This window comes from Zingiber officinale, chromosome 7A (genome assembly GCF_018446385.1).
Source record: "Zingiber officinale cultivar Zhangliang chromosome 7A, Zo_v1.1, whole genome shotgun sequence".
In the NCBI taxonomy this organism is placed as follows: domain Eukaryota; kingdom Viridiplantae; phylum Streptophyta; class Magnoliopsida; order Zingiberales; family Zingiberaceae; genus Zingiber; species Zingiber officinale.
The window spans coordinates 29,497,538-29,524,373 of record NC_055998.1 but is presented as its reverse complement, the minus strand read 5'-3'; the positions used below and the strand labels follow the sequence as shown (position 1 = coordinate 29,524,373).

General features: G+C 40.5%; 2 protein-coding genes across 3 annotated transcripts in view; both read right to left on the bottom strand.

Annotated features, from left to right (window-relative positions):
• The window catches only part of LOC122001259, a 41,767-nt gene extending 27,058 nt beyond the window's left edge, over positions 1-14,709 (bottom strand). The window contains exons 1-2 of one of the 2 annotated variants that reach the window (XR_006117302.1): positions 14,496-14,709; positions 13,205-13,531 (exon numbers count right to left, since the gene is read on the bottom strand). The gene's annotated coding sequence lies outside the window, so the exon portion shown is untranslated. Of the gene's footprint in view, positions 1-13,204; positions 13,532-14,495 lie in introns of those variants that run through there. The other variant, XM_042555915.1, reaches the window with a different exon arrangement.
• An 877-nt stretch (positions 14,710-15,586) lies between these two features.
• Positions 15,587-26,634, bottom strand: LOC121999311 (putative disease resistance RPP13-like protein 1). Its single transcript, XM_042554010.1, has 5 exons — positions 25,389-26,634; positions 23,955-25,013; positions 18,288-18,343; positions 18,188-18,241; positions 15,587-16,192 (listed from the first exon to the last, which is right to left on the bottom strand). The coding sequence occupies exons 1-5, from the start codon at positions 26,632-26,634 to the stop codon at positions 15,587-15,589; spliced, it is 3,021 nt and encodes a 1,006-aa protein (XP_042409944.1).
• Positions 26,635-26,836: the final 202 nt, after the last annotated feature.

The window sequence follows — 26,836 nt, the reverse complement described above, 5'->3', positions numbered from 1 at the left end:
GACCAATGCCTACAAGACACGAAAGATAGATGTTTTAGGTACCCAAATCTTGGGACCTAATGCATCTACAATGAGCGACCTAGGAACCCATGCCTTGGTCACAACCTTCCTAGTCTCATGAACCCTAGAAGCATGTGATCTAAGAAATTGGGTTCTAGACACTAGCGAAATGAAACTAGACTCCTTAGGTTGATATCCTAACCCAGCCTTGTTGTAGACCGCCCTTTGGGCATTTAGAATCATATCTAAGGTCTTAGAGCTAGTTGAGAATTTTTCAAGCATTTTCTTGAGTTTCTCAACTTCACCCTTTAAGGCTTTGTTTTCATCCTCAAGGGCCTCTTGATGTAGGTCATCAACCTCATCTTCCCTAAGGGCCCTCAAGTGCTCTACTTCATCTTTTAATGATTTAATTTGAGTTTTTGATTTCTTAAGCAAAGTAGATAAATGTGCAATGGTTTTATAACATTTTTCTAAATGAGGAGAAGTTACCTCTTCATCATCCGAAGATGATGAACCCGCGGCTGAGGTATCACTCGTGTCACCATCACTCCCGGAATCTGATTCCTCCCTTACCATGAACGCTAATTGACGTGTGCTTTTCTCCTTCTTCTCTTCCTCCGATGAGCTTGAGGAGGATTCATCCCAAGTAGCTTTGAGAGCTTTCTTCTTCTTGGCCCTTTCCTCTTTCTTCTTGAGTTTTGGACACTCGTTCCGATAGTGTCCTTTCTTGCAACACTCAAAACAAGTGACATTAGTTTTATCAACATTTTGATCGATAGATTTACCTTTCCCTTTGTATCTCCGACTCCTTCTTATGATTCTCCTTACAAAGTTGGCCATCTCACTTGATGTTGATCCACCTTCATCATCGGACTCGGAGGAGGATGAGGATGAAGGAATCTCTTTTTGCTTCTTCTTTTCTTTCTTCCTTCTTCCATCTTTGCTCTTTTCTCCTGCAACTAAGGCAATACCTTTCTCTTTTTGACCCTTGTTAGCAAATTCATGGAGTTCCATTTCACAAAAAAAAATCATCTAATTTAACAATTGAAAGGTCCTTGGAGACCTTGTAGGCATCTACCATAGATGACCACAAGACATTCCTCGGAAAGGCTTTGAGAGCATACCTTATAAGATTGCGATTCTCTACGCGTTCATCTACGGAATGAAGACCATTGATAATTTCTTTGAACCTTCCGTGTAGTTCACTTACCGTCTCGTTCTCCTTCATGGTGAGGTTTTGTAATTGATTTAAGAATAAATCTCTCTTGGCGATCCGAGAGTCTCGAGTTCCTTCTTGGAGCTCGATGAGCTTGTTCCACAAGTCTTTTGCGCTCATGAATGGACCTACCTTGACGAGTTGATCCTTGGCTATCCCACATTGTAGAGTGACCACTGCCTTGGCATCAGCTTGTCCTTTGCGAGTTTGCTCGGCGGACCACCTTGATGAGTCTAGTTCCTTACCTTCTTCGTCCTTCGGAGGTGTAAACCCTTCCTTGACGGAGAACCACATTGAGATGTCGGTCTTGAGATAATATTCCATGCGGCTCCTCCAATATTGAAAGTCCGCTCCGTCGAAGTAGGGTGGACGATTGGTGCTAAACCCTTCCTTCATAGCCATCTTCTTGCTCTTTAGGGTGTTAATCCGGATGAAGAGAACCTTGCTCTGATACCACTTGTTAGGATCTTCGGATGGCTAGAAAGGGGGGGTGTGAATAGCCTCCTATAAAAGCTTAAAGAATTTCGTAGCGGAAATATGCGAACGAAAATATAATACAAGAAAGAGAGACAAACACCACTAACACCAGTATGTACGAGGTTCGGGGATAACTTGCCCCTACTCCTCGGCGTGTCCGTAAGGTGGACGATCCCTTGATCTTTTGGTAGATCACACCCCGGATAGATTCCGGCTAAAGATTTCCTCCTTCTCGGTGGAGTAACCTCTCCACAAAGTCCCAGAAGATATGTAAATAAAGCACAAGACTTACAATGATCAGTGGCTAAAGAGAATGAAGAATATGCTCACAACCACGCGAAGACGACAGTGAAAGCAGAGCGCAAGAAGGAAGCAGCTTCTCAGCCAAGAGCTCAAAGCTTAGCACACTCGCTTGATCGACAGAGAGTTTTCCTTTTTTTTTCGAACATCTCTTCATCCTTCTTCTTATGCCTCTGCTTTTCCACTGCGTTCAGTCTGTACCGAATCGCTGTCAACCTGCACCGAATCGCTGCTGCAAGCTAAGGCGTCGCCAATCACTCTTCCTCCTCATCTGGTTCTCTGAACTCACACCAATAGAACCCATGGTCTTCACAGGTATCTCTGAGCTCGAACCAATAAGCAGGAGTTAAGCTGATTGCCAGCTCGCAGCTAGATCGCAGCCAGTAAACGTTGATGCTCCAATTGCATCATTTGCAGTGAAACACAGTAGAAAGAACACTTTGTCTTATTCTTCTGATGGAGCTTGATTTGAATTTAAGCATTGGCATGATACCTGTAACCTGCTGATTTAAAAAGCTCACAGCAGATGGTTAAATCAGACGAATCAGAAGTTGCAGAGAAACAGCAGAAACTACAGACATTATTGTGGATCGGTCAGCAGACCGATCCACAGCCTTTTTGACCGATCAGGCTACAGCCTGATCGGTCCAGGAGGGCTCTGATCGGTCTGTGGACCAATCAAGCTATAGGTGGATCGGTCCATAGACCGATCCCCCTATCCTTTCTCCCGAACTCCGTTGCCTCCTGATTGATCTACAGACCGATCAGTAATTCTTGGTGAGTTCACAGAGAGTTACTGATTGGTTACTGATCGGTCTGGTGACCGATCAGATAACCATAGTATCACTGGATCGGTCAACAAACCGATCCAATGCCTATGTAGGTTTAGAGCTTCCCAGCCCTAAACCCTAAAGCCTTCTTGGTCTAGAGAACGAGCTACCGAGCCCTCTCTGACCTAGTCCGGAGAACGAGCTACCGAGCCCTCTCTGACCTAGTCCGGAGAATGAGCTACTGAGCCCTCTCAGACTTCGTCCGGTCCAGAGAACGAGCTACCGAGCCCTCTCTGACCTAGTCTGGAGAACGAGCTACCGAGCCCTCTCCGACTTCGTCCGGTCCAGAGAACGAGCTACCGAGCCCTCTCCGACTTCGCGTGCCAAGTTTCCATACTTGGACTTTTCCCTTCCACCTGATCAACCTTGATCAGTAATCAATCTGAGTTTAATTAATATCTGATATAAACTTAAATCAGTGTTAACATCAAAACAACAGCCAGGTCAGACTGTATCAACATGTACATCAAAATTTCAAATTCTAAAATTGTGAGTTGCAGAAATAGATTTGAATTGTTGGTTTTGGAGCTGTGATTGATTATTGTTGAATTTTGTGATCAAAGCTGCTATTAGTGGTTAATGGAATTTGATTTGGTCTTCCACCAATACAATAGAGATGCACATCTTTATTGAATCTGCCAAAGAAAGAAATAGAGAAAAAGAACAGGATATGCAGAATGAAGAATAAAAAAAATAGTAGCTCAAAGTGTGTTAAGTAATTTAAAGCATGATATGTTTCATTGTCCAAGACGACCAATGTTTTAAGTGTGGGTGAGGAAACTTTTCTTCATAAGTTGAGTTAAGATTATTTGAGCTTTCAAGTGTTGGAATTAAAGTGCAAAAGTAGTATTAAAGTGGAAAAATAGTGAAAGAAAAAAAAACAGTGGTAAGACTAAGTGTATCAAGTGTGAAGATAGAGTATCAAGATTTTTGGATAGCTATCAAATTGAAGGAGAGTTTGGCTTAGTCTTTTGTGTTAATAATGACAAATGGTATTCATCTCTTTACACATCAAATTGGTCAACTCATCAAGTGTATGTTGGGTGCTACTTGGAATTTCGTTTTGTTTCCCCTGTACAAAAATTTGTACAAGCACAGAACTTTTCCTAGCAACCTATGTGTTCTTTAAAAATTAAACTTGGATTGTAAATGAAACTTAACATTCTTAATCCAAGTTTAATTTATGTGTTCTCCAAAAATTAAATCAATTTACAGAAGTTGATTAAATATCTATTTCAAGGATTGACTTCCAGGTCATGGCGAGACACTCGACCTTCTTGGGTATAAGATCATCCACCACTTCCTAGACAAAGCCTTTCAAAGAAATTGAATATTTAAACTCCTTACAGTAACATTAGATTTAACTACAGAGATCATAATCGAAACACAAAATCGATAGCCTCTTGTGTTGGTATTTCAGGATCCATACAAAGAAAAACTAAACTAATACGCAGCGGAAACAATTAACTAGTTGTACCTTTCCTTGTAGTTAAAGACCTCTTAATCTTTTGCTGTATTCCTCTCCTCCTCTTGGACGTCGTGTGGGCGACGATCTACTAAGACAACACCACCCAAAACTCTCCTTTGCTTCCAAGACTTTCGGCCATCAAGGGATGCTAGAATAGGAAAACTCCTTCTCTTCTTCTCCTCCTCCAAGCAACCGGCCACAAGGTGAGGTTTCTTCTCCAAGTGCCGCTGACCCTTATGAAGAGGAAAGGGAGAAAAGGGGAGAGCCGACCACAAGAAAATAAAAGAGAGAGAGCTTAGGATGTTTTGGGAGTACCCCCTCCTCCTCTTTTATAATCCTTGGTAATGGCTAAAAAGAAAAGATTTTAACAATAATTAAAATCTCTCTCTTTTAAATTTCCTATTGTAGATGGCAATAAAAAAAATTTTAAAATTAAAATCTCTATTTTTAAAACATTGTAGATGACTAAAAAAAAGAAAGATTTTAAAATTAAAACCTCTCTTTTAAATCATGGTTATAAAAAGGGAAAGTTTTAACAAAATTAAAATATCTCTTTTAACCATTGTAGATGGCTAAAAAAAAGGAAATATTTTAAAATTTAAAACTCTCTTTTAAAACCATATGGACTATAAAAGGAAAGATTTTAATTTTATTAAAATCTTTCTTTTATTCCTATCTTTGGCCGACCCCTTGCTTGGACAACAATCAAGGATTGTGGCTGACCACATCTTGGACACTAAGATGGGCTTGGGTGGATGCGAGAATTATATATAGAGGCTAAAACAGGGACCGAGAGAAGGAATTGGTTTTGACCTCCTAATGGACTTGAGCTTCCTGTGTTCGACCTGAACACTCAACTCAAGTTCATCAATAATAACTCATACTACTAAAGAGTTATTATTGAACTAGCGCACCAATCCTATATTACATTATGGACTCCTTCTTATCATGAGTGCATTAATCTCCCTAATGTACATCAATTAAATGAGTTACTGACAACTCACTTAATTAATATTTAACTCCAAGAGTTGTAGCACTCAACTGTTGGAGCAATCCTAATGGTCCGTGCGACCATGTGTTTTTGTATTTGGGCAAAGGGTTTAAGTTAGGTTCACCCTTGTTATTTGATATGTGTACTTGAGTTGTGCATGACTGCAGGATACACATGTGACTCAGGTTAACGGCTTCGGGTCTGGTAAAGGATGGAGCATCCAAGGGACCGTGGACAAGGCAGCGAGGACAAGGGCCGAGGGTAGTGGCTTCGAGGCATACGCAAAGGATGGCATTGGGGACGAGCCGCGATCTTGAATGCATCCGAGGGACGAGAGCCAAATGAAGTAGACTTGAAGGCAAGAGGTCAAGGCTGCAAAGAAGCGTTAAGTGAGTCATAAGGGTGAAGGTACGAGTGCATGAGAGATTGTACTCGGAGTAAAATCATAGTTTTAGGGGTTTACTGTAGCAATACTATAGCATTACTGTAGCAGCCGACTGTATGTTTTAGGAGTCGACTGGTGCAGTCGACCGTGCAGTCGACTGGGAGTGAATAGAATACTTCTGTTCGTTCGGACAGTGTGGATCAGTCAACTACTAGTTTTAGCAGTCAACTGGTATCGAGCCGTTGGGATGTAACGGTCGAATTTCCACAAAGGGCAGTCGACTGCATGTTTTGGCAGTCAACTGGTAGACGGGGTTTCCAACCCGTGGCCTATATAACCAAGCCTTGGGAGCTTGGTTATAGTTGACGAAATTAGTGGTGGGTAACCTCTAATTAGTAGTCAACTAGTGCCCTAGCAATCCAAGTGCTCTTGATCGAGTTGTAGCGAGGTTTCTCCACCGACAAGGAGGATTTTGCTAGTCGGAGTTTCCAGGGATTAATTCACCGACGGATTGAGGGATCGCCCACCTTACGGACAGCCGTGGAGTAGGAGCAAGTTATCTCCGAACCACATAAACGAGCTTGTTAGCGGTTTGCATTCTTTCTTATTCTTATCTTTAGTTTAGCTTGTTTGTTTTGTATTTCCGCTGCGCAAGCTAACAAGTGTAGAAAAAAAGGATTTGAGGGTGTCGTTTATCCAACCCCCCTTCAAGACGACCACCGATCATCCTCACATCAACTTCATTGTCATATCGGACTAAGTCCACCTACAGAGTTTACATGACAATCCTTATGAGCTCCTCAAGGGGACATTATCAACCTAGATAACTAGGACATAGTTTTCTTCTATAATCAACAATACACCATATAAATAATATTATTTTCCAACTTATCGGCCCTATTGATTTAACGAATAAATCACACCCATTGATAAATTAAAGAAATAAATACTAAATATATGTGCTTGTTATTATATCGGGATTAAGAGTACACACATATATAATAATAGAGGTTCTGTTCTTTTAATGCAGTCAGTATAAAAGGAACAACCTCAAATGGTCCTACTCAATACACACATAGTGTACTAGTGTAATTTTATAGTCAAAATAAACTAATACCAAATTACACTACAACCATTCCAATGGTTTGTCTCAATCCATCTTAGTTGTGAGCTACTATTTATAATTTATAAGGAACTGATAACATGATCTTTTATGTGACACCACACACCATGTTATCTACAATATAAATTAAATAGACGACTGCATTTAACTAAATGCAGATATTTGACCAATGTGATTCTTATTTCAAAATAAATGTCTATACAAAAAGCTAAGCTTTTAGTATACATCCTAACAGTATATTCCTCCAATACTCTCATCTTCTCATTTTCTTCATTAAATTCTTTTCTTTTACCTATTTCATCGACTTTAATTGTTCTTCTTGATTTCATTTCAATTCTTGATAAATCCTTTTGATAATGTATGCTATGTTTTATGGTGGTGGAGAAGTAGAAAATAAGTAAGTTTATGGTAGTGAAATGTTGTGAGTGGCATTGAGTTGTACTCCACTTATATGCATATTTGAGTGTGAGAGTTAGAATAGGTGAATACCTTGTGAGGTTACAATTTGTTTAATTTTTCAATTGGATTGAAATCACCATACCTACTAATTATTGTTTGGATTGTATTCATGATTGTTTGAGATCTTTAGATGATCTAGTTAAGCTCCTTTAATCATCTTTTAGATATTGCTAGGGAATTATTGTGAAGATGATTTTTAGGTTTTCTTAACTTGCACGGGACGTTCAAGATTAAGTGTGGGGGATTTGATAACCATGATTTTGCTACATTATTTTGATTCAAAATGTATGTTTTTAATGATCTTGTTCATAGATAAAACCTTTATTGACATCACATTTCATGCATTACATTTATCTTGGACTTAATTACAAATTAGCTTATAATCATGGTATTTGATGCTAATAGTTGATATATTCTTTGTAGGTATCAAAAGGATCATGGACCAATCAAATCAAATCAGAATTGGGCTCAAATCTAGGGCTAAATAAGACAATCAAGCCTTGGAGCGATTTGGACTGTTCATTGAAGATCGGAGAGATATGAGCCATCCGTCAAGGATCTGGTCCATCCAAGCCAAGAGGAAGTACATCATAGCCATCGATCAAGATCCAGAGCTTTTGATCCTGATTTGAGAAGTTTGAACTGTTAGATGAGATCTGAAACATTCTGAACCGTTGGATCAGATTGGGAGAGGTTTAAAAGTTGAGAAGCTACAGTGGCGATGGCGAGCTCGGGCATTCGTTTCTCCTCGCGATATTCTCTACTGTTCATCCTTCGTCCCCGACGCTCCTTCAACAAGCCAGATCTGTGAGCGAGTCTTCTTCATTGCTGGCGATCACTGGGCTGCTGTCATTCATTGTCTGATGTCAGAGAGTGGCAGTAGGCATTCCTCAGTCCGCGAGTTGAATTTCTGATCCACAATCCAGATCGAGGGCGTTCCCTGATTTGTGATGTCCATCAGCTGATCGTGAGCTCGAAGGGCGTTCCCAGAAGCTTCCGATTCCATTCCGACATCCACTTCATCTGCTGCACTCGAGTTGATATGATCAATCAATCGAGTGACGCAATTTCTAGAATTCAGAATCTGTTCTTCGTGCGATGAGAGTGCCACCCAGTCTGTGAGCTCGAAGGGCATTCCCAAAAGTTGTGACCATAGGCTTGCACTAGCTGGGAGCTTGGTCCTTCACTAGTGATTTCCCGAAGGGCGTTTCCCATAGGCAACTCTATTTCACAGCAGAGAGGAGAGGTTTGGTTCCGGATTTGGTTTGTGGAATGTTATTTGTTAGTATTTTCTTTTCATTTCTCATACATTTGCTCAGATATGATAATCTGATAGTTAGATTGCAGTTTACTTCTTAGTTTGAATTTCCTATTTCGTTCTCTACAAATTAGTGTTTAGTTTCAATTTATAGATTTAGAAAACCCCCTTGTTCGATTCATTAAATTTGTGTGACAGTGTTCATGCTTGAATGTTGAATGAATCACTTGAGATTTTCATTGTTTACCTCTAATAAACATTGTTGAATGTGATTGATAATTGAAGACTTGGTGATTGAGTTGAGTGTTGAATTTGATTGTGATGGTAAATGAAATGTTAATTTCAATTTTCCAATTGTATTGAGTTCTTGAGTTTAATGGATACTATGATTGTGAATTGTAGAGATAGAAATTGAATCATTTGATTCAATGATGCATTAGAATATGAATTTAATTGTTGTTAATTTGATGAGATGGAAAAGAATCATGTTTAGCTGAGATTATCCTTGCTTTGATTCAAATCTTGATTTTATTAGATAAGATCAATTTATAATGTGAGTCAAAGAGAAGTGCTTAGTTGACATTTATTAGTTATCTTTGAAAAAATACGACTTGGGACTCCTTACTACAACTCTTAACTTTAGTTTTAATGGGTTTCAATCTTTATTAATTTTGAAGTGCCTTGTGACATGAAAAATGGCGACATCAAAGGTCGTTGTGGTCATGATCATGATTGTGCCAGACAAGTTCTGGCTGAGGAAGCCTCACGCCATGGTCATAGCAGCTAAGACGTGATTTAGGATTTACAGAGGTAAGTTGTAGATTTAACCTAGAGTGTGAAGATTGAGAATTTATAGAGACAAGTCGTAAATTTAACTCAACGTGTAGTAACATTGACTCAAAATCTTGAAGATCGTGGATCTGCGTCTACATTTAGGAACCTTTATCACCAGTGGCTACATACCAAGAACATCGTAGTAGGGAGCGTTATGGAGGCCTAGGTTTTCGAGTTAATTTGCCTATATTTTCTGGCATATTACCAATAGAGAGATTCATTGATTAGATTAACAAAGTAGAGATGATTTTCTATTATTAGGAAGTACTCGATCAGATGAAAGTAAAATTTAGTTGCCTCATGTTCATAGATTTACCCTTGGCTTAGCGGGAGCACTTGAGATGCTCATAAGACCGATAAGGCAAGGCCAAGATCAAGGATTAGGAGAAGAAAAAAAAAAGATGAAGGATCACTTTCTTCCTTTTAATACACTCAATCTCTATCTCAACGACTTCATTCAGTGAGACAAGATGCAAATTCTTCCCTAATTAGTGACCAACCATATAACTGAGAAAATAACTAATCATACGCATCTTTAAACTCAATTGATTCTGAAACATAGTTGATTGTGATTTGTATGCAAAAGATGTCAATGCCCACCTAAATACTTTCGCAAGAAAACTAAAACTAAAAATGATTTAACATTTTGTAGCTAGGTACATGTTGGGATCTAGTGGTAGTGTAATCTGAGCACAGGCAGAATGATAGTATAACACCGCTTTGGTGAAGTCGAGACTAGACTAAAGAAGCTTCTCGAACTCTCTAGATGTAAGTATGGAGTGCAATGCTTGCTTTGAATTCAAATGAATTGAGTGAGTGAAATGAGAAGGAGAGTGGTCTTATTTATACTAAATGAAAGGGTATAAAAACTTATTGGTTCAATTAGATCTCAACCATCCAACTTGAATTGGATGGTTTAGGTTACATCCCTTCCCAAGAGATATAATGCTCTTCATTTGGATGTCAATCAATGGTTGAGATTGAGACATTCAAAGGAAACTTATGCCTTCTCAAATTGACCATCCAGATTTGTTAATCTTGATCCAACAATCTAGATTTAATTTCTCATTCACATTATGCTTCTAACAATCTTCCATATGAATGAACATTAATTCATGCATGTTATCACCTAAGGAGAGTTCAATTGAAAGATTATTGCATCAGAAGAGGTAACTTATGACTTTAAACCTTTCATAGTAGAGTATCATCGGATTTATTGGGTTGTTTAATGAATGTGATGTCTTGAACTACTCATCCGTTAGTGTAAACCAAGACAATGGTACCTATACAATAACATTTCTCACTTCTTTATAGTTCTCACAATTTTTTTCGTTTTAGCCATGAACAACATCTTGGATTCATAAGTATTTCATTGAAGCAATCCTTCTTCACACTTATATAGGTGACCTCCTACTCATAAAGTATCCTACCATACTCTACTTTTTGAAATATAGAAGTCATTGAAAGTTTATAACTTAACCTCATTATATATCGTAGGTAGCACTTTTTTATTCTAGAAATGAGAGGGGAACTAGTCAAAGTGTTCACGTGAACTTTCATAATTTCGTTATCCCATTGAACCAAGATCTTGAGATCTCCAATCAACAAGGTTGGGTCACCACTATGAATGTTCTTCTTTGTAGATTTTTAATCTCATTCCTCTTGATGTGTAGTATATTTGATCTTTATTCAAACCTTTTATAAACAGATCCGTCAAGTTATCTTTTGATTTGACATAATCGATAGAGATAACTCTGTTAGAGATCAACTGCCTAATGAGATTGTGTCATCGACGATTATGTTGTGACTTACCATTATACATGCTATTTTATGCCCTTGCAATTTCCGATTGATTATCACAATATATCATCACGGTAGACACTACATTTCCCAACATGAGATATCTTCTAAGAGATTATGAAGTCATTCAACTTCTTCTATGACTTTATTTAAGGCTATAAACTTAGATTACATAGTTGATCAAGCTATGCACATTTATTTCATGGATTTCCATGACACTACTCCACTACCAACAATAAATACATATCTATTGGTGAATTTAGAGTCTTTTGTATCAATTATTCAATTTGCATCACAATAACCTTCTAGTTCTACTGGATATCTCGTATAATGTCATCCATGCTTTAAGGTGTATCTTAAATATTTAAGAACCCTTATTAATGTCTTCCAATGGTCATCATTTGGATTACTTGTAAATCTACTTAATTTATTGGCTGCATAACTAATATCTGGACGTGTGCAGTTAGTGATATACATCAAACTGCTAATTATCCTTGAATATTCCAATTGGGATGCAGGTTCATCATGGTTCTTAGCCAAATGTAAGCTTAAGTCCATCGATATTTTTATAGGGAAAAGATCATATGTATTAAATTTCCTTAGTAGTGTCTCAACATAATGAGAATGTAAAAAGATAATTCCATCTAATGTCTTATCGATCTTAATCCCAAGTATAATGTTCGTTATACCTGTATCTTTCATATCAAAGTTTTTGGTCAACATCTTCTTAGTAGTCATGATTATACGTAATACTATCTTTATAGGTTACGCTTCGATTAATCCACTCAAAGTTTTCACACTTGTCAATATATCCTCATACATATTTTTCATTGTTTCAATATATTCTACGTTAATACCTTTCTTTTTTAGAATTTCCACATAATTTCTCTCGGGACTCTTTTTCTAGGTTAATGAATATCATGTCATTCAGTTGTTTGAGAACATATATGGATTCTATTGTCGAATTTTAGGCATGAATCCAAATTGATCTTTGGTCACATTCCTTAATCTTTTTTCTATCACTTTATTTTTTTTCCAAAATTTTATGATATGACTCATTAATTTAACACTCTTATAATCCACACAATTTTATACATCTTCTTTGATTTTACACAGGGGACTAGAGTACTTGGAGTACCTTCTACTAATCAAACACTTTCTTTGTTTTCAATATCAACTTAAATAACTTTGTAACTCATTCAGTCCTCCAACTCCCTTATTCTCTTAAATTTCCAACTATCATTGTTGACATAAAAAACTTGTTCTGAATTCCTGGCAGTATTCTAAATGGTGGTTGAGGCGGTCGCTTAGACGAGAGGTGGGCATCAACCGTGCCGCTTTGTACTGCACTACCTTGTAAAAGGCGGTGATTCAACATTTTCGCTTTAGACTCGACACGCATTGCTGGCAATGTGTCCGAACACATCACTGGACCTGCGCGAGTCATATGGGTCGGACTCAGGCGGTGCCTTCGGGCCTATCGTTGGACTTGGGCGACACTTCCGGGCCCATTGTACGGCTCGGGTGATGTGTCCGGGCACGAGCAATGGGCTCGGACTTGTCGCCTAGGCATGACGACTAGTTCAGATGCGATGCGTCCGACGACATGTACAACGTCGAAACGCCAAAGACGATTGTCGAATAGAATAGGGTTTCTTTTGAACTTAGAATTTAATCGAAACTTTAGATTAGTAATTTTAATCATGATTGGAATAATTTAAATAGGCTTAATTAAAGCCCAATAAAATTATCCAATTATATATATATATATATTATTTTTTAAAAAAATAATATATTTTATAGTATTTTTTTTAATGTTTGATCCTTTATTTAATTTTTGCTCGCTTATTTCTAATATATAATCCTTTTAGTTCAATCTCCATTAATATCTTTCATATCTCCAACTAGAATTCTTTGTGCCTAGTATAACTCTATCAATAGTCTGTGATGGTCAAAAGATCATTGATACTGGTAAGCAAGTGCAATTTTAAATAGTTGCTATTTTCATTTGTTGCTAGAATTTGTGTTTATAATTTTCTTGCAAATTAATGGTGATTATAATGTCAAATGGTTCCCCAGATTCAGCCCACATATATCTTATTCTCTAACAAAGCAGTTTTTGAGGCAATATCACAAATCAAACCATCAACACTACGTATATATTACACTGATACTTGATCTAGTGGCTAGCGCATGAGGTGTTGTCATCATGAGGTCTGGGGTTCAAAACTTGGCAAAGCCCAGATAAAATGCCTCCCTTATGTGCTAGTCACTATTCCAAAGGCTAGTAGTCGTCCGTAATTTACCTCCTCCGTGTTGACCTTGTGACAAATTGATGGAGACGTTGAGGACGAATGTATTCATTTTTTACCATCACTTTTCCCTTTCAACTGACATAGTGGGAGTTTAGTCCATGATAACAAAAAAGTTAAAAATACTAAAATTTATCCTGTTGATCCACAAAGAAACCAGCATAGACAGGAGATATCTTAAACTACTATCTGATTGTCCATTGTTGGAAAATGGACATTAAAAATTACTCCCTTCATAGCACGCGTTAACTTAGACAGTAGCAAAAGTCCAAAGTGAATGGCCACATGAAGCCAAATGTCAAAAAAAAAAAAAAAAAAAGAACAAAGTCTCATTGATTTTATCCCAAAGGCATGAAAATGATTCAGCTTAGGGTGGAAACTATGAAGCACACCACACACCTCAAGAAGCATAAGAGACCAATCAACAGATAGCTACCAAGTACCATACTTCAAATTTAAGAGAAAGCTACTAAAGTTAGCATCCCATTAAAGCATGAGATTAGATTAGGAAAAAAAAGGGAGGGGTGGAAAGAAATCCGCGAAACAACTAAAAGAGGTCAGCAACCCACTTTGTATCTAAATAAAACATATACTTATCATTCTTCACCTTTCTGCTTATAGAGTAGGAGTTAATCAATAGCAGTTTATCAAGCAGTACTCATCCAAACTACTGTCTCAAATTCATGAAAGACATCAAAGTTTGCCCTTTCTACACTTAATCGGCAGCATGTAACCTACCTAATCAAGCATAACCGGAAATCAAAGACATAATAATGAAAAGGCATGTCTTTCCTTCAAACCAAATCAAAACAATAAGCCTAGTTGTCATATTTCAGTACAAAACCCACACAAGTAACTCAAAAAAAAAAAAGATTCTAAGAAACCCAGTAAATAGTCATAAGGAATCCTTCTACAGACCTAACAATCCGAGAAAAGTCAAACCGTAATTAATCTCGTCACCTACTTCCGACAAGAAAGCTTCCACCTTTGGACAGAAAATACTCAAACGGAGAGTACAAGTAAGCAACATGCGACAGCGTACCTCCACAGGCAGAGACTTGTTGACTGAAGAAGGGCATTGAGATCCGTGGTGGATGAGGAAGACGTGGTCCGATCGAGAACACAGCGGTTGCTCGGCGGATCGGAGGCGTCCGAGGCAGGCGGCAGGGGAGATGAGGAATAGGAGAGAGAGGAAATGGCAGTAGGATTCAACCATAGCGAAGGAACAATGCAAGCGAGATTTCGACCTCTCTTTCTTGCCTTATTAAATTGCGCGTCTTTTCATTTGGATTGGGTTTCTGTTCTTACACATCGGATCCGCCCGAGACTGTAAATCCGAATCCGATAACTTGTGCAGAGAAAAGAAAAGAATCTCGTACAAAATTCCATGTGATTTGATGAGAGATATTTTTGAACAATTGTTTTACGAGAAATATAATATAATAAAATGCAAAAGACCTTTTTGTGAGATAACTTACATTTTCTCTTTTGGACGATTGAACAAAATAATTAATATTGATAAATGTAAGTGAAGGTTACAAGTATTTTTTTTAATAATTCAGATATTTAAATTTTACATGATTAATTTTAAAGGTAGATGATCTATAAATTTATTAATCATAAAATCTGAGTCGAATGATTCTTCTCGTGTTTTGGAAGAGGTCAACAATATTTGGTTAAATAGAGGAGTATGACAACGGCACCGCCCCATGAGAATATGATGCTTCCTCGCACTTGAACGTGACTTGACCAAGGGCATTAGGTACGTGTTTTTAAAGAGAATTTAGAAATTGCCGGGTTTTTTCTTGATTAGATCTAGAATTCACAAACTACACGTAAACTCTAGCAAAACTTCTAAAGGATTCACATTTTTTTTTTGGGTATCATTCATGCAGAGATGAGTTTTCTAGGAATGAACAAGGGACTTATTGATACATATAGTCCAATCAAGAAGTTGGTAGACAGACCATAGAAGCAGATTACAAAGCAAAATATAGCAGATCACATGATCATAAATGAGAACAAACACAGTTTCTGAAAGCATGACCTAAAGTAATGTAAAAAGCACGTCTAGCAAGTTCATCTTAGAGTCCATTGTCGATGAGAAGTACCTTTGCAAAGGTTTGGAAGACATCATCCTTGGCTCGGAGGATGGCCTATTTCCAACTGAGAAATTGAAGGGAGATTAAGCAAGCAACGCGGCAGAGGTTCGCTGAGATTTCCACAGTCTAGCAGTGTTAATTTCTGAATTGAAGGCGGCAGGAGAAGTTCGTCGCTCTTGTATTCTGTCGAGCTCATAAGCATGGGGCAGTTCTTTACTGACAAATTCTTTAGGGAGGTGAATTCTTTAAACCTTTTCACTGGAAGCCACAGCAGTTCCTGACATTCATGTATCTCAATGGATTCAATGTTTGGTAGGTCGTGAAATAGCAGCCCTTGATCCAGCATTCTCAGATTTGGACATTCAGATACATACAACTTTGACAGAGATGCAATCATATTGCTGCTACTTCCATTAATTTTATTCCACAGTCCTGGAAGTTCAACTAGTCCATTTTGCCATAATTCTAGTGTCATAAGTGATGGAGGGAGTGGGGGCAACATCTTGAGCTTGGGGCAATCTTCAATCTTAAGAACAAGCAGGCAGGGAAACAACTCGCTGTCTCCAGTCCAAGTCCACTCTTCCCATTCTGACATGTTGCTGAACTTGAGCTCTTCCAAACATGGGAAATGGTTGCCCTGATCTGTGAATCCATAGAATTCTAGGCCTAGAATTTTCACTGCAGGTGTCACGCCCCAGGTAGTCCCTGTCCGAAGAAATTTCGGCAGCATCTCCCCTGTACGGGTGACAATATGAATCTCAGTATACATATATCAATACCTCGGCCACACTCGGCCGGAACAATACAGACCAATAGTAAAACAATCCACGCAGTTATATTCAATATTTCTACACAGATATAATATGAACAATCCACGCAGTTATATACGGAAAAGATGATATAGAAATCAACGAAGATATACGTACACATCCTACTCCACTACAACGAAGAAACGAAATCCACGAAGTAATGAAATATTCGCAGTGGAAAACAAAAGTAGTAAACCCAATGTGCGTCATAAAGTCCACAATACAAAATCCACATCACGAGTATTTAAGATGCAAAAACAAAACAGATCCCGACAACAGGCAAATCCTCGCGATAAAGGGGCTAGCGACTGGAATATCTCCTCACGACCTCAACCTGAAAAATAGTAACAACGGGGTGAGTTCAAAGAACTCAGCAGGTAATCCAATAGATATGTACAGCAACATATAACTACCAGTAATATCCTAAACGGGCCTCTCTAAACCATAGGACCCAGTCTCCTAACAATATAACGGTATGCATTGAATAAAGCGTAATGAGTAACTGAAGCATGTAATACAAGCCAAGAATAATCTGAAATGCATAACTGAAATAATCTGTACTCACTGCGAGGCTTGGGCGAATGACTATGGACATAAAGATAGTCGGAACAAATACGCATGTATCCTGTATGCATGTCAATCATATACACCCCAAGTGCATCATCCAATATGCAACAATCACAATAAATGCAATCATGCATATGATGCAATATGACATGGTCACCCCGGACTCAGTATCTCACACACAATGGTGAGACCGCGTGGATAGGGCTGTGACACCGTCACTACCCCTGAAGAGTGACCGAGTGGACGGGATGCTATCGGAGTACACCTATCCTCCTACCTCAAACATAGTGAGGGAGCGCAATGCTCTCAACTCCCGGTACGCGATGACTGGGAGGGATCCCGGTTGCAACCCCGCTGTATCGTGCTACCCATGAGCACCCCGACGGTGCACCACCGAGCAACCTGCCATACACACCCTGAGTGTTGTGTGGAGTCGTCCATCGCCCAGCATGCAATCATGCGGTATGGTGCATGCGGCTACAGAATGTCATACCTGAACGTATCCTCCTTCATATACGTAGGTGTCAAAAAGGTAACGCAGATATATAACAGAGATATAAACAACATGAATCCAACAATATATAACAAGTATCTCCAGCATCTAATCATGGGTAGATAAGCACTATAAGTAACCATAACCACGAACACATATACACATGGCAAGAGATAAAAGTAAACCAGACTAATGTAAAACATCTAACAGTAGAAGCATGTGATAGGTATCAACTAAGCTAAGACCAAGGAAGAAATAAATCTACCATCTATCACTAGTAACTATATATCAACTCTACATATCATAAGATAGTATCAAAAGATAAGTCAAAGGGTACCCGCCTCAAATAGAAGGTACGATCAAGCAATCCAAGGTCGAGACGTCTGTCTCGAATCAGAGTCCTGTGTCAAACAAACAATATATATTTTATTTAGCTAAATCTAAATGAATAGCTAAATAAAATCCCTAAAACTAAATTAGGGCAAAACCCTAATCACACAACCTCAATCTACATAATTAAATCTAATGGTTAATTAGGATTAGTTACCTAATCCATAATCACCAATTAGATTAGAAATCCAACGGTTGACTAGGGTTAATTACCCTAACCCTAACCATTCCATTAGATTAATTCTACACACAATCAACAACTAATTACAACATGTATCACCATCTAGATTAATCAATCTAACCATGATCATGTAATCCAATTATCCCTAATTCAATATGATCTGCAACCAAGATCAATTACCTCACAACTTACCTTGATCTCAAATGCTGTTGATGCTAGAACCAGCACACCTACTGGATGAGGTGCCTGCCGAAACCAAAAACACCACAGCAAGAGAAGAACAGAACCTCACCTCCCTGGATCGGATCAAGATGGGATCAAGAACACCACAGAACATAACCTCATCACCTACTGGAATCAACCGGATCAAGAATCAACAATTCAACACATCAATCAAACAACAATCTAATTCCAGAGACCATTTGTGCACCTTACCTCTCCCTCCTACTGCCTGTGATGGCCTAGGATCCGATAATGTTGCTACTAGAAGCCCTAATGCCAATTCCACATCATCTTCTTGACTCCCTCGATTGAATTTCCTTCACCCGGCGATCAGATTGCAAGAAAGATCGATCTGTTTAGCACCGGCAGAGGGATAAAGACAACCAAGGAAATAGATCTGTCGCGATCAACTAGAGTGATCACTGGAAATGGTGCGTCGGTGACCTAGGGCAAAGGCAAGAGAAGAAAGAAGAAAGGATTGGCGACAGTGTGAGTCGGAGAGAACCGAAAGAAGTAGGATCGGTTACTTACCACCGGAGCCCTAACTGCCTCCTCCACACCGGCGATCGAGTGGAGCTGGCTCGATCTAATGGCGTCGGCTATCGGCTAGAGAAGATGCAACGCCGTGTCTGCGACCCGGAGAGGAAGAGTTTCGGCCGGATCTGAGATCAATAGGCGTCGATGCCGGCGGAGAAGGATTGCCGGAGCTGGAGCCTTGCTCCCGTCGCCGGGGAAGAGGATCGGGAAATCGCAAGGAAGAAGAAGAGCGCACGGGTTTGGGTTCAGCGATGGGCTGAGGGAAAGATAAATAAAAAGGGAAATATTTATATATTAAAACATTTTCTCACTTAAACGGGTATTCCAACTAGGCTTTATCCATACCCGAAATTAATACCCTCAAAACCCGTCGTACAAGCTCCGAAAAATTCCCAGAAAATTTCTAAAAATTCCGGAAAAATTCTATAAGGCTATTTCCAAAATAACCTTATTTATTTAAATTTTTTCCGAGATCTCACATCCTCCCCTACTAATAAAAATTTGGTCCCCAAATTTCGCTATAACCAACAACAAACACTAGAATATAACCAAACAGGATAAATGCTGAAAGAAACACTAACCCACATACCTCCAGTAAAGAGATGAGGGTATCGAGCTCGAATTATATCCTCCAGCTCCCAAGTAGCCTCCTCGTCAGAATGATACTGTCATCTGACTTTAACCAGTCGGACCATCTTGTTCCGCAACTGACGCTCTCTATGGTCCAGAATCCGTACCAGAACCTCCTCGTAAGTAACGTCAGGCTGAATAGGAACTGATATATCTGACAGAACATGTGTCGGATCGGATACGTATCTCCTCAGCATAGATACATGGAATACATCGTGAATGTCAACTAGAGATGGTGGTAGTGCCAGACGATAAGCTACTGCTCCAATCCTCTCCAAGATCTGGAATGGCCCAATATATCGGGGAGCTAGCTTACCTCGGAGACCAAATCTCTTCACCCCTTTTGTGGGTGAAACTCTAAGAGATACATGATCACCAATGGAGAACTCCAGGGGTCTCCGTCTCTGATCAGCATAACTCTTCTGACGGTCCTGAGCCTCTGACATCCTCCGTCTGATAGTACGAACTAACTCTGCATCCTGCTGAGCTCTCTGAGGTCCTACCAACTGGGCCTCCCCAACCTCTTCCCAGAGGATGGGTGTCCGACAAGGCCTACCATACAACGCCTCAAATGATGCCATCTGGATAGCAAAATGATAGCTGTTGTTGTAGGCGAACTCCACTAATGGCAGGTGGTCCTCCCAACTGCCTCCGAAATCCATAACGCAAGACCTCAGCAAGTCCTCCAAAGTCTGAATGGTCCGCTCTGACTGCCCATCTGTCTGCGGATGGAATGCCGTACTGAAACGAAGCTATGTGCCCAAGGCCTGCTGCAGACTCTGCCAGAATCGGGACGTGAACCGTGGGTCTCTATCTGATATGATGCTCAAAGGAACACCATGTAATCTAATAATCACACGACAGTATAACTCTGCTAATCGATCCAGAGAATCAATCTTCCGGATCGCTAAAAAGTGTGCGGATTTGGTTAATCGGTCAAATCGCATCATGGCCTCGTCGAGTCCTAGGCAATCCTACCACAAAATTCATAGTAACATGCTCCCACTTCTACTCTGGAATAGGGATCCTCTAAAGTAAACCAGCAGGTCTCTGGTGCTCAGCCTTCACCTGCTGACAGACAAGACATCTAGCTACAAACTCTGCGATGTCTTTCTTCATGCCGTTCCACCAATAGGAATGTCACGATACATACGGGTCCCACTTGGGTGGATAGAAAATCTAGAAAGATGAGCCTCCTGAAGTAACTCCTCCATGACCGGGTGAGACTGAGGCACACACAATTTGCCTCGGAAATAAACAATACCCTCGTCATCTCGTGTAAACTCGGTCTGCTGTCCGGAAGCTATCTGGCTGCCAATGATCTGTAAATGCTGATCTCCGGCCTGGGCCTCTCGAAACCTCATCCTGATTAGCGACTGAGCAACCATGGTAACAGAATACCCTGCTCTGTCCGTCCCTGCTCCTCAAGGCCCAACTCGGAGAATCCCTAAATCAAGTCTGTGACTAAAACTCGGTGACAAGCTAAAGTCCCTCTGGATTTCCTGCTAAGTGCATCAGCAACCACATTAGCTTTACCCGGATAGTAGCTAATAGTACAATCATAGTCCTTCAGGAACTCCATCCATCTCCCCTGTTGGAGATTGAGTTCCTTCTGTGTGAAAATGTATTTGAGACTCTTATGATCAGTAAGAATCTCAAAAGTAATACCATAAAGAAGATGTCGCTAAATCTTCTAAGCAAAGATAATAGCGGCTAGCTCTAAATCATGTACTGGGTAGTTCTTCTCATGCTCCTTCAACTGACGAGAAGCATAGGAGACTACCCTACCGTGCTGCATCAAAACAGCGCCCAAGTCCTGAAGAGATGCGTCTGTGTAAAGTACGAATCCGTCATCACCAGAAGGTAAAACCAAAACTGGTGCTGATACTAATCTCCGCTTCAGCTCCTAGAAGCTGGTCTCGCAAGTCTTTGACCACGTGAACTTCACGCCTTTCTGGGTCAGACGTGTCAACGCCATAGCAATACTGGAGAAACTCTCTATGAATCGTCTGTAATATCCAGCCAGTCTCAAGAAACTGCGGATCTCCTGGACTGACTTCGGCTGCTCCCAGCTAGTGATAGCCTCGATCTTCTGTGGATCTACTGAAATACCTCGGCTAGACACCACATGTCCTAGAAAACCAACTGAGAGAAGCCAAAATGCACACTTGCTGAACTTCGCATACAGATGATGTCGACGAAGAGTCTCCAAGACTATGCGAAGGTGCTGCGCATGTTCCTCCTCGGAATGCGAATAGATCAATATGTCATCGATAAATACAATAACGAACTGATCTAGATACTCCAGAAAGATACGGTTCATCAAATCCATAAATACTGCAGGAGCATTTGTAAGCCCAAATGGCATTACCAAAAACTCGTAATGTCCGTATCTGGTGCGGAATGCTGTCTTCTGAATATCAGAATCTCTGACTCTCAGCTGATGATATCCAGACCGCAGATCAATCTTGGAATACACTGATGTATCTCTAAGCTGATCAAATAAATCCTCAATCCGTGGCAAGGGGTACTTATTTCTGATAGTCACTGCATTCAACTGCCTATAATCGATACACAACCTCAGAGTATCATCCTTCTTCTTGACGAATAGTACTGGAGAACACTAAGGCGAAATACCGTGGGGTTCTCCACAAGGACATCGAAATGCTCTTGCTCGTGCATGTCATATGCAGCTACTGCAGGAGGGGTTGTCCTCTATTGACGATGCGAAGATTGGGCTTTCGGCCCGCCTCGCTGAATCCCGGACTGACCAAACTGTCCTCCCGGAACAGAAATCCCGGAAGCTACATGCTGAGCCTTCAGCCAACAGTTTCGGCTCATGTGCCCAGACAGTTTGTAATAATAGCAAACTGATTGTCACAGAGTACATGCAGAGGTGATGTGATCTCGGGACCCGCATCGGGTGCAGTGAGAGTCACCGATGGACTGTTTCCAGTTCTGCTGAGAAGACCGGGAACGTCCTGCTGAAGATCGTCCTAATTTCTAGGGACGTCCAGATAACCCAGAAGTACTCTGGCCCGTCTAAGTACGACTACTTTACTGCTGTCCCGAAGTCTGTGGCTGTTGGATATGTCTGGAAGTCCGATCAGTCTACTTCCTCTTTTTGTCTGCATTCACTCTCTGATGAGCAAACTCAATCATAAGAGCCCTATCTAGTGCCTCTGTGTATGATGAACTACCAAAATCGGCAATCTTCACTTGAAGATGCCTGTCTAATCCCTGGACAAACTGAAGCATACGAGATCTATCCTCGGCAACTAACTCAGGACAGAATCTGACCAATCCGATTTAAATTCGACATTATACTCCATCACCGAGCGATTATTCTGCCGAGACTCAGAAAATCCTGCCGACGTGTCATCTGATACGCCGGGAAAATACTGACTCTCGAACGCCTCCCTAAATCTTGTCCAGGTAATATGCTGCTCGTCAATAATCGAGCGTTGTGTGTCCCACTAGATCTCTGCCCCATCTCGTTAGTGGTAAGTAGCCAGTTCAACCTTCTCCCACTCAGAGTAGGCCATGTAAAAGAATGTCCACTCCATAGTCTCAATCCAGGACTGAGCTATGCTCGGATCAGTCTCCCCGCGGAATAGCGTAAATCGATCTTTTCACCAACTCCGCTAAGGCTGGGATCCGTGCCAGTGCCGCAACCATATCCGTAGATATCACTACGGAACTGGACAGAACTACTTGAGCTGATCCTATGGGTGGTACTACTGGATGTTGCTGCATAAACCGAGATGGGTACTACTAGTGGAACTACAGGGTAGACATAAGTACTAAAAGTACGGTGGGCGGTACTGAATAAGAAGTAACCGGTACTACCGGTGTGGGTGCCTAGTATATAGTAACTGACACAGGTATCTGTAGTAATACCGAATACGTAGAAGGCACGACTAGAGGGGTGCCGGGTACACTGCAGGTACTACTGATGGGGAAGACGCCGGATATGCCGATGGTGGTACCACTAGTGGTACCGTTGAGGTAAGTACCTCTGATGTCGAAACCGTCGGGGTCTTATAATCCGACGTGCCTATAATATCCTGATGAGTCTGTCTCTAACGGACAGGCTCGACCCTAGCAAATCTCTCTGGAGACTCTATCTCCGGAGACTCTATCGGCCTCTTACGTGGATGACCACGTCTCAGTATCAGAACACGTGTATGTACTATATCTGTAACAAAATGTTACCTAGATATCACTACAGGTATAAGAACTGAAAAATTACCTCATTTACCTATTTGTCGTCTGGAGATGTCCTGTCGCTGCTTAGCCCCCAAATAGAACCAATAAAATCTCGTCAAAATGCCTCGGAATTCCGAAACGAGAAAATCGACGGAAATCCTTACAATCCGAAAATACCCAAATACGCTCACAAACACCAAGACACAAAAATCCGAAATCGGAGCCTAGCTCTGATACCAAATAAATTGGTATCAGATAAACCTCGAAAATCCAAAACGAAGAGCAAGTATCGTGAGCCTAGCTCTGATAGCAGGCATCCCTGAGATCTGAAGAATCCTAAGACATGGAAGATTTCCAAGACTTGAGAGTTCATCCAGTAAGTCCATGCCCTCCAAAACTAGCTCTTTTAGCCCTTGGAAGAACTTGTTCTCTATAGGACCAAATAATTCTTGAGTTGTTTGTTTCATTGCAGGAATCCCCTTCAAGTAAAGGGATCTGAGATGCAACAATTGCCTAATAAATGAAACATCCTCCCATCTTCCACAATTCTCCAATCTAAGAGTTTCCAAGCTGGCCAACGTTTCCGTATGTACCCAACTGGGAGCTCTGGCACCTTTGTATCCTCTAATTGTCAAACTTTTGAGTTTGGAATGTGGTTGCAGTTCTTCAAGTATCTCTTCCGAGGCATGCAACGCATTGTCATCGAAGCTGGAATTCTGGTCTGATGTCCAAGCTAACACCAATTCATCAAGATGCACTTTGTCGTGTAGTTTAGCTGCACTGGCTTCCATTTTATCCTCAACATTCCCAAGATTGAGAATTCGTAACCTTCCATGGAGTTGTGTCAAAGAGCTTAATTCTGTGAGCTTGTGCCCATCACCCTTTAGCACTTTGAATGTAGGCAATGTTTGAAGATTGATTAGCTTCCCGATGTTGTTTATCTTAGAAATAATCTCATCTACTGAAATGAGTTGCCTCAGGTTGATTAAATTAGTGATACCTGCTGGGAAAGTCTGCACTTGACAGTTGTTTAGGTCGAAGTACTGCAAATTGTGAAGATAACTTAGTGAATCTGGAAGTTGCTGAATGCCAAAGTTGTCAGATATGTCAAGATACCGGAGGTGTATTAAGCGATTGATGGTCCAAGGCAACTCAATCATTCCACAGTCGTGCAAAATCAACACACGGATACATTTTAGTCTGTTAAACAGGTGATTGGCCGATATTTTTGTCTCACACCATGGTTCTTTCATACTTGAAAAAATCAAGGTTCTCAATCTTTCATTGACAAAAATGTCCATTAACCTTTCTGGCTTAACAAACTCTGCAAATACTGATAGAGGACGCAGGGTTTTATGGAGATCTTGTAAGTAGGGAACCTGTACATGTACCCTGTAAGTATCTCTTATAGAGACCCATTCTGCAAGAGCATGTATGAGGTCATGCATCACATAAAAAATTGTTTGTGCTGCCTGAGAGGACTTGTGTGGTAGTCTTTGAAAGAAAGACCTATTAACTAACTCTAGCAAATAGCTTTTCCCTACATCCTCCATCCTTCTATTTGCTTGAGGTACAATCATTCCTTCAGCATTCCAAATTCTGATCAACTTTTCTTCAGTAAACCAGTAACCTCTAGGGAATAAGGAACAAAATGCAATACATTGCTTAAGAGGTACAGGAAGATAATGATAGCTAATTTGTGAAACTGGGAGTAGTCCAGACCCCGGTATTTGTCATATTTCATTATTCAATATATTGTTCCAGTGGTTTACATCCATATTGGTGTTCAACAAACCTCCAACCATTCTTGCTGCAAGTGGCAATCCATTGAGTCTGCTAACCATCTTCTTTGCAATGTCAATTAGTGGTGGTTTTTCTTGAGAGCTTTGAGAGCCAAAGGCACATAATTTGAAAAATTCCCAGAACTCTTCTTCGTCCATTCTATCTAGGTGGAATGCACATTCATTGGAAGCCACAGTTGGGAGCCTTGGAAAGCGAGTTGTCAGGAGCACCTTGCTGCTGGGCACTCCAGGCCTTAGCATTGCAAAAAGCATGCCCCATTTATGCATGTCCCATTCGGCATTCCACAGGTCATCGATGACCAGCAAAAATCTTTTCGATGCTATCTTCTTCTTGACCACAACCTGAAGCATATCCAAATTTATATGGTCGGGAAAGTCGATATTTGCAGACTGCAATATCTTTTTTATGAGTCTTTTCACAGTGAAGTTTTCTGATAGATAGACCCAGATCTTCAGCTGAAAATATTCCGTTATGCTAGTATCTCTGTATAGTTGCTGAGCGAGAGTTGTCTTTCCGACGCCTCCAACCCCAAAAATTGCTACGACCGACAGGCTGCCATTGCTGGATCCCGAACCAACAGAAGGTTTCAACAATAGTTGTCTGAGTGTATTGAATTCTCCGTCTCGTCCATACATTTTACCATCGACCGAGAAGGAAGTTGTGTTGCTGCTTACGGAGTCTGCATTATGTATTTTCTGTCCATCATCTGCACCTACTGAATTCGTAACTTGGATAATCTTTGCAATTGCAGTTGCAATTCTGCCCAACCTTAAATTAATTTTTCTCAGTTTATAAACACTGCTATCTGCAGCTTTAATCAAAGCGGGAAGTTTAACAGGAGAAGGTGCACTTGTCCTTTTTGCTATAGAGGAATTGAAAGAGGATGATGATTGGCTACTTGCCTCATATTGATGCTGATCCACCTCATGATGCAGAACATCGTGCTCGATCTCTTCCACTAAATCTTCACCATCATAAACCGTGTTCTTAAGTTGCATTAGCAATCCCTTCAATTCAAGTTTGATCTGTTGGTCAGTCGCAATCGCGAATGAATTCTCGGCGGGGCTGATGATGTGCCGAATCTGGATCACACGAGTCTCCAGGTCTCTGAGTACAACTCCAACTTCAGGCAGCATTTGCAACCTATGGACTTCATCCCTCCGGAGCTTTTCAACTAAGCTGTCGATGAGACTCACCACGAGCCGCCCCAAATCCGAAAGCGTGAACAACAGCGCCATTGAATGGTTGATGCCTCAGTTCCCAAACGGAGATTAGAGAGATCCCAAGCAGAGAGAAACTGGCAGCGGCAACGAGGAGCGTTGACTTTCGAAGGATGTGGACATGCGGTGTAGGATCGATTATTCTCCGTAGCTGCCTTAAACTAATTTTTGCAAGTTTGGCGTGTTCTATCGGATGTGTCGTAAGCATTTGCAGATTTGG